Source organism: Lonchura striata, chromosome 23 (genome assembly GCF_050655825.1).
Source record: "Lonchura striata isolate lonStrDom1 chromosome 23, ASM5065582v1, whole genome shotgun sequence".
Lineage (NCBI taxonomy): Eukaryota > Metazoa > Chordata > Aves > Passeriformes > Estrildidae > Lonchura > Lonchura striata.
This window is the reverse complement of record NC_140725.1, coordinates 1,003,912-1,021,215: the sequence shown is the minus strand read 5'-3', so window position 1 is coordinate 1,021,215 and position 17,304 is coordinate 1,003,912. Positions and strand designations below refer to the sequence as shown.

Sequence of the window (17,304 nt, the reverse complement as noted above, 5' to 3'; positions counted from 1 at the left end):
GTGCCCATCGGGCCGGTGCCCGGTGGGAGCAGTGCCGGCGCTCCCCGGTGCCCGGTGGGAGCGGTGCCGGTGCCCGGTGGGAGCGGTGCCGGTGCTCCCCGGTGCCCATCGGGCCGGTGCCGGCGCTCCCCGGTGCCCATCGGCCGGTGCCGGCGCTCCCCGGTGCCCATCGGCCGGTGCCGGTGCTCCCCGGTGCCCATCGGGCCGGTGCCGGTGCCCGGTGGGAGCGGTGCCGGCGCTCCCCGGTGCCCATCGGGCCGGTGCCCATCGGGCCGGTGCCGGTGCTCCCCGGTGCCCATCGGGCCGGTGCCCATCGGGCCGGTGCCCATCGGGCCGGTGCCGGTGCTCCCCGGTGCCCATCGGGCCGGTGCCGGTGCCCGGTGGGAGCGGTGCCGGCGCTCCCCGGTGCCCATCGGGCTGGTGCCGGCGCTCCCCGGTGCCCATCGGGCCGGTGCCGGTGCCCGGTGGGAGCGGTGCCGGCGCTCCCCGGTGCCCATCGGGCCGGTGCCGGTGCTCCCCGGTGCCCATCGGGCCGGTGCCCATCGGGCCGGTGCCGGCGCTCCCCGGTGCCCATCGGGCCGGTGCCGGTGCCCGGTGGGAGCGGTGCCGGCGCTCCCCGGTGCCCATCGGCCGGTGCCGGGCCCGGCCCCGCCGATCCCGCATGCCCGGGCCCGCCGGCCCCATTGGCGCCCGCAGTCACATGCGGCGCCGCCGCTCCTCCCCGTCCCTCCGCCCCGCCGGGCCGAGCCTGCCCGCTCCCTCCCCGCTCCCTCCCTCCCTCCCTCGGCCGGGCTGGCGCTGGGAGCGGCCGCGATCGCACCATGAGCACCCTCAAGGTCTACAGCACCTCGGTGACCGGCTCCCGGGAGGTGAGCGCCCCTGGCCGGGCCGGGAACGGGCCGGCCGGCTTTCCGAGCAGCGGCGGAGCCCCCCGCCCCATCCCCGGTGTCCCCGCTGCCCCCTCGCAGGCGGGGCGGCACCGTGCTGAGCGCGGCTGGCAGCCGGGTGTGTGCCCACCCTTCGGGCTCCATCTCCCCGTAACCCGCCTTTCCCACCCGGCTTCCAGATCAAATCCCAGCAGAGCGAAGTAACCCGAATCCTTGACGGGAAGAACATCAAGTACGAGCTGGTGGACATCTCCCAGGACAACGCTCTGCGGGAGGAGATGAGGGCGAAGGCAGGCAACCCCAAAGCCATCCCGCCCCAGATCGTCAACGGGGACCAGTACTGCGGGGTGAGGCTCGTGCCCAGTTGGCACCCTGGGCTCGGGTGGTGGGTGGTGTCCTGTCCTAGGCTTGGCTACACACCTTCAGGATGCTTTTTAAACCGTTTCTTGTGAGGTGCAGGGACCAGGCGCTGCCAGGATTCACGGCTGTTTGCCTGGGGAAAAAGGGGAGCCAGGCGGGGGGCTTTGGGTGGCAGCGGGGCTGTGCCCGCTTTGTCCTGTCATCCTTGGCACAGGCAGCGGTGCCAGGGCTGCGGACCCAAAGGTTTGTGCCGTGGGCTCAGGGCCCCTCGTGAGCGACCGTGTGGCGTTTCCCTGCAGGATTACGAGCTCTTTGTGGAAGCGGTGGAGCAAAACACTCTGCAGGAGTTCCTGAAGTTGGCCTGAGCCCTGCTTCCCCTCCCGTCCTGGACTCTACCTGCATTCCTGAGCTCCCTCATCTCCGACCACCTTCACCTCCAGGTTGTCAGCGCTGTCCTGGCACCACCACCTGTATCCCAGCACAGGGAAAAACCCATGACCAAAATTCCTCATTGCAGCTGCCTCCGACTCCCTCCCGCCTACCCCGGAATCATCTCGGAGGGATCCAAAGAAAGCGTGATGCTCGCTGCTTGGGCTGTGAGCAGAGCTGGGCCTGGCTCACGGCAGCTTCCAGTGCCTCTGTAAACAGCAAAGCCTCCGGGGCCGTGCGAGGTGATCCTGGCCCTCAGCCCCCTGCCCTGCCTCGCCAGGGAAGGGCTCAGGGCTGCGTGGTACTTCCCACTTCTCCCAGTTGCTGTTAAAATTGTAAATTCTGCTGCCTCACTTCCTCTTTTTTTTTTTTTATATCTTTCCCCCCCCCCCCTTCATCTCAATTGCAGAGATTATGGCAACTAAGTAAGGGTGGTTTTGTTTTGGTTTTTTTTTTTGTCTTAATTTAATGCAAAAATACTGCACAGAATTTGGGTCTGAGTGCCCAGCACGGTGGAGCTGGGGGCAAAGGCTGCCTGGGGAACGGGTGGGGCTGGAAGTGGGATCTGTGCTGCTCTGGCCGCCCTCCACCCTGACCAGGCTCCCTGGTGAGCATTAATGGCTCAGGGCTGCCCCAGAACAGCTGATGCTCCAGCTGTCCCATCTTTCCTCTTTGTGTTGGCTTTTTTGCAATCCTGGACCAAGTGCATTTTGTTTTCCTGCCAAAAAGCAAGTTTATAACCAGTGTTGTCTTCCGAGATGCTATTAAATGTTACTGTACCTTTCACAGCGCTACTCTTGCGTTTCTTTTAAATTCGGCTTTATTTTGGCTACAGGTTAAACATCACCCTCCCTAAGGATCGTGAGTCATTTCCAGCTGAGTGGGTTGTACCTGCTGCTGCAGCCTGACACAAAGATCTTAACACCCTAGATTGCTGCTGCTAATCAAAGGCTCCCAGGACGTGTCTGAATGTCCTACGGCCAGCAGTGACAGGTACCAGAGCATTCCTCTCCTCTGCCTGCTGATGGTGGCAGCCCGGGGCAGGGATAGCCTCAGCCAGACGTGGGAGTGCAAAACAAACCTCTGGCACACAGATTAGACCAGGATACAGAGGGGCAGGGGAAACAGCTGCTCCTGAATGTGCTACAGGTGGAAAAAGGAGGAAGCTGAGGGAGAGCTGTGTGGGTTGAGTCACTGCTCACGGGGAGCTGTGGAAATTGCTGGTTTGCTTCCTGTGTTTGAGTTGTGCTGCTCTGGTTAGAGGGGTCTGGGAAGAGCTCTGAGCTTCCACAGCAACCGTGCCTTTGAAATCTAAAGGAAGTGGAAATGGCAGCTGAAATACTGAAATAAAGGGTTTTATTGGGAGCCTTTAATGAGGGCTGGGTCTGTGCAAAGAGGGAACCTGCCAGAAGGCCGTGCCTCGTGTGAGTGGGAGTGTTGTCAGCTGGGAGTCAAGTGAGAGCTTGTCACAGCTGGAATGGGAAGAATGTGCTGGGGAAAGGAAAAGGGAAAAGTGCAGCCCCAGCCCAGTGGACGGGGAGGAAGATGCTTTGTTCAGGGTTGGGCAGAGAGCACGGAGGGATTATGCTGTCTCCAATGACACGGTGTCCTGTTGCAGCATCCAGCAGCGGGAGGAGGAGGGCGGGTACCTCCAGGCAGGCTGGAGCCGGGGCCGCTGCAGCTGGGGGCTGTCCAAGGGAAGGAGCCGTGCACGTACAGGAAACCCAGGAGCAGGGCTGAGCCGAGCCTGGCTCAGCCCCAGCACTGCAATGGCTCGAGGCCTTCAGGTTTAGCTCCAGCAGAGGCTGTGGAACAGAGCCTGTTTGTGCCCTGCTGTCAGAGCAGGTGAGATCTGTAGGGAGCTGCTGTGTGCAGAAAGCAAACTGCCCCTGGCTGTGTGTCCATCCTGCTGCTCCAGTCCCTGAGCACTGCTAAGCAGCTGCCCCGTGCTGGGCTGAGGCTGACAGGCTCCCCTGGGCTGGGTCAGCCTGTGTAACCCTGCACAGAGATGAGGAGAGCTGGTGGAAGTGTCCCTGTGCTGGGACCAGCTGTCCTGGGGGCAGCAGGACCGGGCCTGGCCCCCTGTGCCAACGGCAGTGGCCCAGTGGCTGCTCCCAGCTCTTCTCAGTCCCAGGTAGTGGCACAGTGAAACTGAATCTGGAAAGAAAACCTCTCCCTTTTTCCCAGCCAGGGCAGGTCGGGTAAGGTGAGAGGCAGCTCCCTCCCTGTGCAGGGCTGGGGGTGAGCACTTCAGGGTGTCTGCAGCCCCCTCCCCTCCTGCTGGGATGAGTTTCTCCTGCGGAGCAGCAGAGAGGCCCTGGGGACCAGCCCACATTCCTGCAGGCTCCTGGAGCTGTCAGTGTACACCCTCTGGGGAAAGGTGCTGATGATCTCATAGTCCGAGTTTCCACCCCTAGGAAAGAACAGCACAATCTTCTACTCCTGGGATTCCCCAAGGATTTGCTGAGAGGCTTTGACTGATCCAGCTGTGGTTATGCAAGAGCAGAAAAAAGGGCTTCCAGCCCAAACTGCAGCCTGGCCAGCTGCGCAGCTGCCGTGGGGAGGAAGGAGGCTCGTGCATCCCAGCAGCACTGAGCTCATCCTGGGCTCGCCCTGGGCCAGGCCTGTGGCAGGAGTGGGAAGAGGGGACAGCAAAGGGGGCCCTCAGCCTTCTGGAGCTGTCCCCAACAGGCTGAGGGAGCCCTGAGGCAGCATTAGACGCTTTGGGACACAAAGCAAAGGCTGCAGCTTGGCTTCCAGCACCTTGGGAAGGGTGGCACCAGCTGGGTGAGTGTTGGAAGGAGGCAGAGGCAGCCATGGGCCTGGATCTGATGGCAGTTTTGGGAGCACAAAAGTTCATCTCTGTTGCTGTGTGGCAGAGGTGGGTATGAAATGCTCTGAGCTTCTCAGGACCCTGGCACTGCTGCCTGGAGAGCGTCGGGTGGACACGGGGCTGTGACCCAGCTCAGGCTGCTGTTTGAAGCTCCAGGGCCTCAAGAAGCCTTTTCAGGGGTCCCACGGAGTCAGGCAAGGCGGGGAGGGGGTGCTGGGCTACCTGATGTGGGTGAGGTGCTGGCGCAGGTCCCCGATGGTGTCCGTGAGCAGCATGCTCAGCTCGTAGGTCCGCTCCCCGCTCTCGGACCTGACACGCAGGGTGCAGCAGGCAGAGACAGGAGCTCCAGCCTCCCCAGCTGGGCTCAGCCTGGGGAGCAGAGAGCCCCTCAGCCCAGCAGCAGCCCCGCTTGGCAGGCAGGGCTCAGACCAGGGCACAGGAGGTTCATGTTTGGGAATGTCCTTGAGGTGGATGAGGCCCCGGCTGACTGTGGGCACCCAGACCAGCCCACTGCCCAAACTGCTGCTGTGCTTTCCCAGCCTGAAGGTGCCTTGAAGAGAATTAATGGCCTTTTTTAGCTTTTTCATTTTAAACCAGGGCTGTCTGGTAAGTACTTTGTCCTACTTCTTTGATTAAAAATAAGCTGCTTGGGTTTTTTTTTTCATTAGCTATTTGGGTCTTGGCTTGCCAGAAGACTGAGTGGAAAAGTGCTGTTAGTGAAACCTCCCACCCAGGCATCAGTTTCCTGGAGGTGTTCTCCATTTAATAGAACTGCAAAGAGCTCCTTCAATGGTTACAAACTCTTAGGCCTTGGCTTGCTGTCGGGAAAACTTTCACATAAATAAGTGACATTTTGAACAACAGAAGCTTTTTGTTAGAGATGTAAAATATGGCATGTTTGCCATGAAAAATTCAGTGGTTTTCCCAAAGGACCAAACTTGGCCTTTTGTCTAACTAAGGTCTAAAAGGGGAAAGTTCATTCCTCAACTCCCTGAACTAAACCTGCAGTGGTGAAATAGGAGGAAGATCCTGACAGGGCAGGGGATGGGGGGCTATTCCTGTACCTCTGCAGGGCAGCCAGCCCAGGTGTTTCCACCAGGATTTCCTTGCTCCTCTGCTGCTCCTCAGAACCCTAAAACCAAAGCAAGTGAGTGTCAGCGCTGCCTGGGCCGCAGGGAGAGCGGGCACAGCCACGAGGCAGGTGCCAAGTGCCACGTGTGCTCTGGTGCAGCCTCTCTGGGAGGTTACACAGAGCTGAGAGAGGCCCAGGAGGGGCTGTGGATGCTGTGCAGGGAGCTGAGCCCAAAGCATCGCCCTGGTCTCTCCTGGGGGTGGCTGGGGAGCCCGCTCGTACCTGTGGCACCGCTCCGGCCACGCCTCGGGCACTGCCCGCTCTCCCTCTGTGCTGCAGGGGCTGGGACAGCTTGGGGGCAAGCTGCTCCCAGGAGCTTTTGGGACCTAGCAGAGCAGAGGAGAGACATATCCGTGTGGGACTGTTGGAATCTGTGATAGTTAAATGATCCTGAGATTGTAGAAAGTCTCTGTCTGTTGGCCCTGCTGCCAAAGCAGAAGCCATAATTGGTCTGTGCTGGTTTCCAGGTTGTTTATTCTGTTTATCTCTAACATGTTCTGCTGCCCTGCCCAGCTCTGTCCTGCAGGGCAGCGTGTGGGGCTCTGCCCTCAGTGGGATGTGACAAACATTAAATACCAGAAACTCCCTGGGCTGCATTTACAAGAACGTGCCAATATCTGTCACCTACGTTGGACAGTGTGTCCCCAGCCTGAACCAACAGAAAAATGCCAACAGCACAGTGAAACCTGGAGGGCATGAAGAAGGAGAAAAAGGACAAGGCACACCCAATTTCCTCCAGCTTGTCCCCTTTGCACCCCTCATCTAGAATCCTAAAATTTTACTTTTGCACCCGTGCCACACTTAATTATTACTGATATCAAACACTCAGAGCTGGTAATTGATCCTGTAAGATTGAAAACTCTTTTCCATGGACAGAGATCACAGCCAGTGTCTCTGGGGGCTCTGTCCAGGGGGGTTCCTGACCCCTGCCAGGGTCCCAGACCTGCCAGGGCAGCCAGAGGGAAGCCCTGGGTTCCCACGTGTGACCTCAGTGACAAATTGCCCCCAGAAGAGGCAGATTTGGTGAAAGGAGAGAGCGTGGCCACCGACAGGGAGAGCTCTCAGCACCCCAGCGAGGCCCAGAGCAGCTCTCGGGTTCCTCTCTTGAAGCTGTCCCACTTTCTGCCCCTCTAAATGTTTGATTGTCAACACCAACACTGGAACTGTGCAGTGCCCAGCTGGGATGCACAGCAGGCAGGCAGCTCTGCTCTGAAAAACTGGGACTATCACCATTTTTACAGACTTGGACGTTCTTCACCTTGTGAGGGTGTATTTGTAGGTGTCCATTCCTTTCTGCTTGGACAATTTTTGGTTTTTAGGTGCTTAGATAAAGAGGATATTTAGCTTTAGGCTTGAGGTGACTGAGACCAGATGTATGGAAGCAGGCAGCTGTTTCTCACGAGGGATACATGTGGTGGGTTATTCAGTGATGCACCCACAGACCCACTGATTTCTGTCTCTGTTTGACTTCCCAGCCCTATCAGGTACTGCTTACACAGAATGTAAGTGTCTAGAAGCAAAATGTGGAATCTGTGGCCTTTGATGTCCCATATTCTGTTGTGAAATTCTGAAGAGAAGCTGTCCTGTATTCAGTGCAGTTACGGTAAATTTGGCTTGGCAATATTTACTTTTTTGGAAGGAGCTGCTTGAAAGGTGAGGTGTTTCCAAGCAGCTCTCCCCACCCCAGGCCTGCAGGGTTACCTCAGCATCCTTTGATGTGGTGAAGGTGGAAGGAGCTTGGCCTTTCAGAAGGGCACAGGGCAGATGTGTTTGTGGAAACCTGCTGAATTTCTATTCTTTTATGACTTGTCACGTCCCATTCTTAAGCAGGATTAATGCTGAGAGGATCCTGTGTGTGCTGCTGGCTCCCAGCTCCAGAGGCAAGGCCAGGCTCTGACCCAGAAGGGTTGAGACCCTCACATTCCCCTCCTACCCCCTGCACTGCCCTGGTAAGGTTTAAGGATCCTCCTCCTCAAGAACCAGCAGCATTTTCAAGGCAGGTTTAAGATTTTACCTGGAATCTTGGAGGTTTCCTGCACTTTGTTGGATTCTGAAGTACCCACCACCTGGCCAAGGCCAGGAAAGTTCCCTGGAAGGTCTGGCTTCTGAAACACCACGTCCCTCCTGTCGGTGACCTGTAAGCAAATCTGACTGTTGCACAAGCTCCTCTTGCTGCATCAGAGCCCAGCAAACCACAGTGATACCCAGCAGCAGCTGTAAACCCCAAAAGAAACCAAGGCTGCTTCTAGGGAACTTCAGCCCCCAGAGCTTTGCACAATCCCCCTTCTGTGCCTTCTGACCCTCCACAGCTCCCAGCTCGCTCCAGCTGGCCCGACCTTGTCCTGCTCAGGCAGCTGTGCCCTGGTTTCTCCGTGGCACAGGGAGAGTCCAGCTCTGGTTGTGCCTGCTGACATTGCAGGTGCACTCCAAGACCCAGATTTGAGTCCCCTGAGCTTCTCTGCCTGCAAATGTGGCTTTGGCTCTTTGCCATTTCTGAGAAATCAAAAACTGGGGCCCAAGAGAACCTCAGGTGGCCAAATCCATTTAAGCTGTGGCAAAACAAACTCTCATGACATCCTCTTTAAAAGGTACTTGTTCCATCTCACGTTATGAGCTTTTCCAGGGGAACTATTTGAGAACTTTTTCCCCCTCCTTTTTGTGACACACCTCTTCATTTCCTGCATGTGCTGCTTCTCTTACAGAGCCTGCTGTGCTCTCAGAAGCCGTGCTCCAAGGCAGGTTCACTGAGGCACAGGAACCCTTCAGCCTTGATGCTGAAGCCCTTCCTGTAACGGCTGCTGCAGGTGCCCTGCATGCCTCCTCTGGCCCCAGGCACACCTGCACAGCACCACAGACCTCAGCCTCCCTTCTCTGGGCACCATCCAGCAAAATCCCCGTGCCAAGAGCTGGGTGTGGCACTTGCCTGCAAGCAGACACCGTCGGGGTAGCGAGGCTGCAGCTCTGAGGGGAGAAAACCATCCATGATGTCCTGCAGGCATTGCTGAAACAACAGGAGAGCACCGGGGTCACACCTCAGCCTGCTGCTGAGCTCGGGACTGATCTTTCTGCTGGGCTGCTCCTGTGTGTGGAGCTGTGGCCGTGCAGAAAGGTCTGACCAGAGACAGCATCTCCATCTCTAGAATTACTGCACAGGACACACGAGGCCTGGCAGGGATGCAGGGTGCAGCTGGGCTGCTCTGCAGGCTGAGGGGAGCTCAGAAGCCCTCTCCCCATTCCTGGGCTCGGTGGGTGCTGGCAGGATGGCTCTGACTGCTCTCAGCCCTTGCCATACCTGCGTGGCTGGGTGCTGGTAGGGCCGGAAGGCTCCGTGTCCCACGACGATCCCGTTTCGGTACAGGGTCAGAGGGAGCAGCTCCGGCCGCCTCAGCCGAGCCCCCCGAGGCGTGTGCACGACCTGGGGAATGCCCTCTCCCACAAGCAAGTTCAAATCCTTAATGTTCTCCAGGATTAAGTCAAAATCAATCTGGTGTTTGCACACAAGGGGCTCACCTGTGGCAGAGGGATCAGAGTCAGGGGGGCAGGACGGGTTTATCACTATGACCCTGAGGTGTGTTCCTGCCCTGACACCGCTGGGCTGCCTGGGCTTTGCCCTTCACACGTTTGCAGGATGTGCTGCGAGCTTTTGCTGTGGCACAGCCCTGCCAGGTCCCCGGGGCGTGTGCTGAACCGCAAGGGCAGGGCTGCAGGGCTGGGGCTGCAGCTCGCAGCTCCAGAGCAGCTCCAGAGCAGCTCCTGGAGCCCACGCGGGGCTCCTGGCTCCTCTCAGGAGCGCTGTGCTGTCCCTGTGCCCTGCAGGACGAGGAGCTGCACCAGCTGGATTAAGCAGCTTGGGTCAGAGGATCAGGGCACAGGTGCTGAGGAGGTGCCAGTGTCAACACAGGCAGCTGCCTGCAGCAGGGCAGGGACTCTGCCAGGATGTTTGTCTGGGGCTTGGAGGGTGGCAGGGGGAAGTAGTAAAAGGGTTGTGACAGGACAGAGGAAAGAAGAAGAGGAAATGAGAGGAAAGATCTTAGTTGAGTTGAAGTCCTTGGTTGTTCTGCTTTTTTTTTTATGAGTTGCTAAAGAATGATGCAGAAATACCCTTGAAAAGGGTCACCGAGCTGAAACCAAAACTGTTTCTGCTGATCTCACTCTGCCCCTGCCCTCCTGCATCTAAGGGAAGCTCTAGGCTAATACCTGCCTGGTGGTTAGGAAGCAGCTTTGGCTCTACAGTCCAAATAATTTTTTTTCCTCTGTTACCACTTCCTAAGGAGCCACTGCCAAAGCTGCTTGGACCCCAGACAGCCGAGTCAGGTCTCAATTAAACCCTCACATGGTGGCTGGGAGGGAAGGCAAACAACACTCCCTGATGGAGCCAGGCTCTGTGGGTAAGTTACTACAGCTCCTGTGTACACAAAGCACCTGATTCCATTTTCCACCCACTCTGTGTCAATGTCATGAGATCAACCAAGCCTCAAATGTGGTTTGTGAATTCTGCAGGAGACAGCTGCTCCTCCTGAAGGGCTGAGCCATCAGGTTCTCCCCCCAGAAGGGTGTACAAAACACAGGGATATAAAACCAAACCTTCTGCTGAGCTCCTGTTAGACTGCTCCACGTCTGTGTCCCTGAGAGGGATCGACGTGAAGATCTTGGCCCAGGATCCCAAATTCTGAAGACCCAAATCCTGAGGTTTTGATGCTTTTCTACTCCCCCTTCTCTGAGCACACGGGGGGAGCTGGGCTAGCAGCTTCAGCCCAGAGTGGAGCTGGGATCTCACAGAGGTTTACCCGGCCTGCAGGGGCTCCCTGCTGGCAGCTCCTCCTCCTGGAGTGGTTCTGTGTCTCCCAGCTGGTGCCGTGCCTCTCCAACCCACACCAGGCCGTAGTCGCTCAGGAACCGCTGCAAGAGCAGAGTCGGGTGGGCTTTGGTGCCCAGAGCTCCAGAGAACTGGAAAAGGGAGCCCGAGAGGGGTCAGCTGTGGCTGTGGGAGGCACAGAGGGAGGTGGAACAGGTTTGTCTTGGCCCTGGCAGACAGACTTCCTGGCAGGGCAGTGATAGCAGCTCCATCAGCAGCAGGGCAAAGGGAGGAGATTGTAGTGCCAGGGGAACCTCCCAAGGCTGCAGGAGCTGGGCATTCCTGCAGCCCTGGCAATCAGGATGAAGCTCACAGGAGGCCCAGGTGCTGCTCACATCCAACCTGCTCCCTTTTCTCAGAGGAGAAGGGTTGTGAGGACCAAAGGGGCAGCTTGGAAAAGGCCAAACTGGGAGTGCAGTGACCCCAAACCACAGGAGAGCTGGCTCAGGGCAGGCAGAGCAGCCTCACCTCCATCTCCCAGACCTGGCTCTGCAGCCGAAGGCACCTCGCTTCCAGTTCTGTGCTGGGCGAGTCAGAAGCATCTGTAAGAGAAAAGCTGACGTTCCTCTGAAGATCTCAAGCTGTGGATCACCTGTGCCACACAGGGCAGGGCCCCAGCAGCACCTGCCTGTGCTCAGTGAACTCCCACCCGTGGGACACAGGGGCTGAAGGGGACAATTCACCCTGCAGTGGTTTGACAAGGCTGCTGGCAGGCCAAAAGACAGTTGTGAACAAGCCTGGGGAATTTAAAGCCATGGGAGCTGATGTGAGAGGTGCTGTTGGCAGGCCTACAGTGGAACTTGCTCAGCTCAGCCCTAAGGAGCCCAAAAGGAGCAGGTGCCTGCTGCAGCTGGATCCTGGAATCTTGGCTGGGTGGCAGCACGGTGCAGCAGCAGGAGCAGAGCTCGTGTCTGTGGTTTGACAGCCACATTTGAGCTCTGTGCTCAGGAAATGGAGAGCTCACCACAGCCCTGCACACAGCAGGCTGTTCAGCCCTGCAGGAAACGTCTGTGGGCTCCGGCTGGGGCTGGGAAAGCTGCTGGATGCAGGGGAAAACACCCCTGTGAGCCACTGCAAGCTGGGCTCAATCTCGAGTTCTGCTGGGCTGGAGTCCTGTGGAGACTCCAGGGGTGTGTTTGGCTGCTCCCAGCTGCGAGGAGCTGCCTTCCTGCTGCTTGAACTCGGCAGTGTTTACTGCACTCCTGCCCAGCCTGCGGTTGGCTTCGCAGCCGTGGAGGCTCCGAAACCCACACAAACAGCTCAGGATGTTTTGCAGCAGAGTAACAGACACAAATGCCTTGCTCTGCTGCCCTGCCCAGAGCTGCAGAACGATTTTACCTTCCCCTTCCTGAAGAGTCTTTATCTTCTCCTCGAGCTCGGCGATCCTCCCGGCCTTCAGGGGCAGAACAAAGGGCTGGGTCAGTTCTGGGCTCAGCCCCTCCAGGCACAGCTGGCACAATCAGGGCTGCTGCAGCTCCTCTCCCCCACCCAGCGCTGCCCAAAGGCTCAGCAGGGCTGAACCACCCCACAAACCCCTTAATGAGCCTCAAAGGAGGGCTGGGATAAATGGAGAGCTCCAGGAGTGGGTGACCCATCTCCCGTCCTCCCTCTGCACCAGGTGCTCCTGCTCAGACCTGCGGGGAGGGGCTGGTATGGAAACTAAACCAGCATCTCTGCAGCCACGTCTTAAAAAATCCAATCTGAACAGAAAGAGGTATTTATTCTAAGATTTTAAAGGTATTTATTCTAAGATTTTAAAGGGTATTTATTTATTCCAGTCAGTGATGCAGAGAGGGCTGCTCCAGTTCCACTCTCCTGTGTGAGCAGCTGCTGTTTCAGAAAACAAAAAGGGGGCATGTACCATCACAGGAGGGAAAAAAAAATTAATTCTGAAGCCAAAGAGCTGCTGATGTCAGTGCCAGGGTGCTGAGAGTCACTGCTGCAAGAAGCCCCAGCAGGGACTGTCCCCTCTGCCACCCCAAGGCCTGATCCCACTGCTCTGTTGCTTTGTAAAGGGCTCATTTGGGTAATTAACAGCAGACCACAGATGGACTCTGAGCCCACACAAGGTCTGAGAGGTGGAATTCCTGTGGCAGAGGACAGAGCAGCCTCAGCAAGAGGCTGACTTTTACCTGCAGCTGGATTTCTTGTGCTTGTTTCTCTATTTTTTTTTCCAACAGAGAGATTTTTTCTGCCAGAGAAGACGAGAGCTCCATGTCAGGGTGAGCTGCACCTGAAAACACAAATACCTGTGAGCAGGGTTCCTGGTCTGCCACAGCAGGGAGGACTTTTCGGGTAAAAATCCCTTGGTTCTGGTTGTGTGTGCGGGAGGGCAGCCACAGAAGGGGTCTGGCCGGGGGTGTCACCGAAAAGCTGCTGGGCCAGAACTCCCAGCTCCCTCAGGGGCTTTACCCTCCGTGTTGTTTTCAGTGCTGACCCCGGAGCAGGAGCGGAGGGAGCCTTGCAGGGACCCCTCGGCCCAGGCCTGGTCTGGAAACTCACCCCCCGCCGCCATCTTGTGTACAGCCGGTTGCCACGGCGACGCGAGGCGGGCCGCGATTGGTCCGGCGCTGGTCACGTGGTGGGCGCTGGAGTTCCCTGGGAACTACAATTCCCAGCGTGCACCGCGCGCGTTCTCCCGGGACACCGGCGCCGGGAATTACCGGGAGCGGGATCCATTTTTCTCCTCAGCCCCCCTCCGCACACACCCGTCAGCCTGGCCTGGGGCTCCTCCCGATTCCCTCACCTGCTCCCTCGGTCCCTGTTTCCTCAGCCGGGCCCCGCTGGTGCCCTGAGCTGCCCCAGCTCCTGTCCCCATCCCGGGAGCCTTTCCTGGGTGTCCCCATCCCACCCGGAGAGCTCGGCCTCGCCAGCTGCAGGCGAGTGGGACAGGCCAATTGTCCCCGCAGTTTTACCTCCTTTGATGGGGCGTGCACAGAACCACAGACAGGTTTGGGCTCCAGGGACCCCAAAGCCCATCCCACCCCCTGCCATGGGCAGGGACACCTCCCACTGTCCCACATTGCTCCAAACCCTGTCCAGCCCGGCCTTGGACACTGTCAGGGAGGTTGGCTGTGCTCAAGTAATTTCTACTTGCCCGAAGAGCCAAACCGAGCCAAATTTGGTGAAGCTTTTCTGCAGCAGAGCCCTCAGCTGAGGGTGGGAGCTGCAGGGAGCTCACCGTGATGTGCTTCACCAGCACGAACCCAGACAGCAGGTGTGTGTTCTCAGCACGTTCCAGTGACTTTATTCATTTCAAACCATCTTAAAATAACCAGATCCTTTCGTTTCCTGTGCTGCAGGGCGAGGGAGCTCGGAGATCTGCTGTGAGCAGATGGAGCTGGGGGATTAAAGGAAGCATTTCCCGCTTTAGGGGATTAAAGGAAGCATTTCCCCCTTTATTTAGGATCTGTAACTGAAATCCCAAGGGATGCCTTGGCTCCAGCTCCACCTGGAGGGAAGGAGGTTTATTCCTTCTGACCTGGGCTGCGATTTGCAAACCCTCCCTCCGATCCAGGGAGGGTTTCAGTCACTCTTAGTCCTTGGTGGGTGTGAGGACAGAGAGGCCCCAGGGAGAAGCAGAACCTGAGGGGTTTCAGCCTTTCCTTCAACTTTTTAACTCGGGATGCACTTTTTCTTTTCACCTACTTCTGAAAGAACACCCACTGCAGTGGGGAATTTTATTTTTATCCTTTTATCCATTTCTCCACTGCTTCCCGCCATGGCTAGCATCCTGCGCTCATCCCTTTACACCCTTTTGTCCCATTTCTCCACTTTATCTCTATTCAGCTGAAATTTCCCTGCTCTGTCACTCATCACTGCCGTGCCAGGGAGCAGGGAGCTGCTCCGGCGCCAGGGGATGCGGAGGAGCAGCTCCACGGCCCGGGCATCCCAAATCCACGGCCCGGGCATCCCAAATCCACGGCCCGGGCATCCCAAATCCACGTCCCGGGCATCCCAAATCCACGGCCCGCACATCCCAAATCCACGGCCCGCACCTTTTTCCTCGCAGCGCGGGCAGCAGCTGCGACTTCCCCAAAACCGCGCCGGTCCCGCCGCTGCTGGGGAAGGGAGGCGCGATTGGGTGCGCGGTGCCCCCGCCGGGCTTAAAGGCTCGGGGCGAACGGGGAAGTGCCACGGGAAGTGTCGGAGCCCCGCCGAGCCCCGGCCATGCCGCCCCTGCAGCGCGCCCGCCTGCTCGCCCTGCTCGCCCTGCTCGCCCTGTGCCTGGTAAGGACGAGCCCGCAGCTCTGAAAACCGCCGTGTTTGGTTTTCTCTTTGCCTCGCACCGCTGTGGTCTCAGCAAGGGATTTGTGCTGCGCTCTGCCAGGTCCCGACTCTTCCATGCGGTTCTTTTTTTCATGCCTTTCTTTGCCCTGAGGGCACCGCTCACCTCCGGAACCCTGGCAGAGCTCTCCAGCCCATCTTCCAGCCTGGCCGTGCCCGCTGTGGGGATGCTGGGCTGGAGGGGCTGCTGGACACACGCCTGTGGTTTCCTCTGGTTGTTATCGCCCTTCCTGCTGCGGGCTCCATGGGTCGAGAGCCAGGCTGAGGACATGGGGCTCTCCTGGGTGTCAGGAATGAACCCAGCAGCGCTTTTGGGGAGCATGATGCACTTTGAGGCAGCTTTTGGGATGGTTTTTTTTCTCCTACATGTTGGTAACGATGCCAGATTTGTCTGTGCTTATTTCACTCATGGAGTTCCCCACAGATGGGACCTGCTGCTGGCTCCACGGGGTGCGTGTAGATTTTGGGATTTTCCCCTCTGTAAAGCAGGCAAAAAGGACAAGAGTGTGGCAAAGGGGCAGAGCAGAGTTTTGGGCTTCGTTCCTGCTCCTTTCCCATCTCGGGAGGGACCCTGGGGAGGGGTGTAAGACAGTGTGCTTCACAGTGGGAAACGGCATCGCTTTTCCAGCAGCCAGGACAGCGTCAGAGAGGGAAAGAAACTGCCCCGAGCTTGCCACCCTGGCTGTGCTGCATTTCACACACCGACTGCACCCTGCCCGGGCTCGGGGGTCCCCCCTGCTCCTCGCACAACCCCCACCCCTCTTTTTCTTCTGCAGGGCCACGGCCCGACACCTTCTCACCACTCCCTCGCGGCAGCCAGAGGAGCAGACACCACTCCCTGGCTTCCACTTCCCCCCTAATTTCTGAACCCCCCGGGTCAGCAGCAGGGCAGCGACTCCAGGGAGAGCTCACTTCCCTCCCTGCCTTGGGACGAGCCCAAAGCCAAGAGCTGGAGTGGGAAGGGAACCTGCCAGGGGACAGGAGGCTGTTTGTCCCGCCTGGGAAGGGGCAGCGTGGGCGCCGCAGTGCCCCCAGACCCATCCCGTGAGGGGTCTCGGGGCTTTCACCGCTGCTGTGGGGAGGGATGTCTGACGCTGTTTTCCTTGCCAGGCGCTCGGCCAGGCCAAGGACACGAAAGCGAACGCGGAGGAGCTCGCTCCGCAAGATGCCGCCGCGGCGAACGCCACGGTCAGCGGCGGCCGGAGCTCGCCCGGCGCCAGCCCCCCGCTCCTGGCCGTGGCGCTGGGGGTGCTGGCAGCGCTCCTCCTGCAGCTGCGCTGAGCCGGGGGCGTCCCTGCAGCCCCCCGAAGCCCCTCCCCAGGACGGCATCACCGGCACCGCACCCGTTCCTGCCGCCACCCCCGGCCTCGGAGCGAGCCCCCGGCCCTGCGGAGCGGAGCAATAAACGCGCCGGTGCCGACACCTCGGGCTCGTTCTCCCGCTTCGGTACCGGGGTTGGTGGGGGCGCAGCACCGGCCCCTTCTCGGGGCTTCAACCCTCGGAGATGGAGGGGCCACGCCCGAGCCGGGGGGGAGAAGGCCCGGGGGTCCCCGAGTGAGCATCCCCCGGGGGTCCCCGAGTGAGCATCCCCCGGGGGTCCCCGAGTGAGCATCCCCCGGGGGTCCCCGAGTGAGCATCCCCCGGGGGTCCCCGAGTGAGCATCCCCCGGGGGTCCCCGAGTGAGCATCCCCCGGGGGTCCCCGAGTGAGCATCCCCCGGGGGTCCCCGAGCGGTTCCCGGGGATCCCGGAGCGCTCCCGGAGCAACTCCCGAGCGGTTCCGGAGATTCCCGAGCGGCTCCGGAGATTCCCGAGCGATCCCTCAGCGTTCCCCGGAGGCTCGGGCGGGGCAGCCCGCGCGGAGCCCCAGCCAATCCCGCGGCAGGGGCTGCTGCTCCCTGCCAATCCGGCGCCGCCACCTCCCGCCCTCAGCCAATCACAGCCCGACAGGGTTAATATAAATGCTGAGCGCAGGCGCCCCGCTTCCTGTGAGGGGCGGACGCGGCTCCGGTCGTGTGTCTGTGTGAGGGGGGCTCTGTAATATTGAGCGGCTTTCGCCTTCCTCAGCGTCCCTTCCTGCCGGGCCGATCCTAACCTCTAAGTCCCCCGTGTGGCTGCCTGTCCCCCTGCCCGGACTGGTCCTGGGGCAATGGAGACACGTAAAAGACGGGCGTTTGTTGCCGGAAGCCGCGGCCGGCCCAGCCGCTGGAGCCGCCTGATGTCCCCCGGCATCGCCGGGCTGTCAGCGCTGCTCCCTGCGAGGGCCGTGAGTGCTCCGTGCAGCGACCAGAGCACGCTCCTGCTGGCAGCCCTGTCCTCTCCCCAGCAGCGAGCACCGAGTTTGTCTCCATTTCCCACCCCGTGTTCCCCTGGCTCCAAGCCACATCCCCGGAGCTCCTGCTCTGGAGCCGGGTGGGGTGAGACCTGTCCTGGGCACCCGAAAGATGCGTGCCCTGAGCCGTGGTGCAGCCCTGCAGCAGGGACAGGCACCACTGCTGGCTCTGAGCTCAGCCCGCGGTGCCA

At 59.4% G+C, this 17,304-nt stretch overlaps 2 protein-coding genes and 1 long non-coding RNA gene across 6 annotated transcripts; 2 read left to right on the top strand and 1 right to left on the bottom strand.

Annotated features, from left to right (window-relative positions):
* The first annotated feature begins 778 nt into the window (after positions 1–778).
* SH3BGRL3 (SH3 domain binding glutamate rich protein like 3) lies at positions 779–2,460 on the top strand. The gene is made up of 3 exons (XM_021534985.4): positions 779–869; positions 1,067–1,234; positions 1,547–2,460. The coding sequence occupies exons 1-3, from the start codon at positions 822–824 to the stop codon at positions 1,610–1,612; spliced, it is 282 nt and encodes a 93-aa protein (XP_021390660.1). The 5' UTR covers positions 779–821; the 3' UTR covers positions 1,613–2,460.
* Positions 2,062–13,161, bottom strand: UBXN11 (UBX domain protein 11). Of its 3 annotated transcripts, none has more exons than XM_085559542.1 (12): positions 12,999–13,161; positions 12,629–12,729; positions 11,835–11,889; positions 10,965–11,038; positions 10,429–10,540; positions 8,934–9,151; positions 8,565–8,642; positions 7,656–7,776; positions 5,864–5,967; positions 5,574–5,641; positions 4,732–4,878; positions 2,062–4,089 (listed from the first exon to the last, which is right to left on the bottom strand). In XM_085559542.1, exons 1-12 carry the CDS (start codon positions 13,009–13,011, stop codon positions 3,927–3,929), a joined length of 1,254 nt encoding a protein of 417 aa, XP_085415668.1. In that variant the 5' UTR covers positions 13,012–13,161; the 3' UTR covers positions 2,062–3,926. The 3 variants fall into 3 exon arrangements, with proteins under 3 accessions (XP_085415668.1, XP_085415666.1, XP_085415669.1); XM_085559540.1 differs by having other exon boundaries at positions 12,909–13,030; XM_085559543.1 differs by lacking the exon at positions 2,062–4,089 and having other exon boundaries at positions 4,739–5,059; positions 12,909–13,030.
* Positions 9,430–16,205, top strand: LOC144247529 (uncharacterized). Of its 2 annotated transcripts, XR_014949895.1 has the most exons (4): positions 9,430–10,029; positions 12,677–12,791; positions 12,927–14,726; positions 15,894–16,205. It is a non-coding gene; the product is annotated as an uncharacterized LOC144247529 (long non-coding RNA). The 2 variants fall into 2 exon arrangements; XR_013341186.2 differs by lacking the exons at positions 9,430–10,029; positions 12,677–12,791 and having other exon boundaries at positions 14,338–14,726.
* The last annotated feature ends 1,099 nt before the right edge of the window (positions 16,206–17,304 follow it).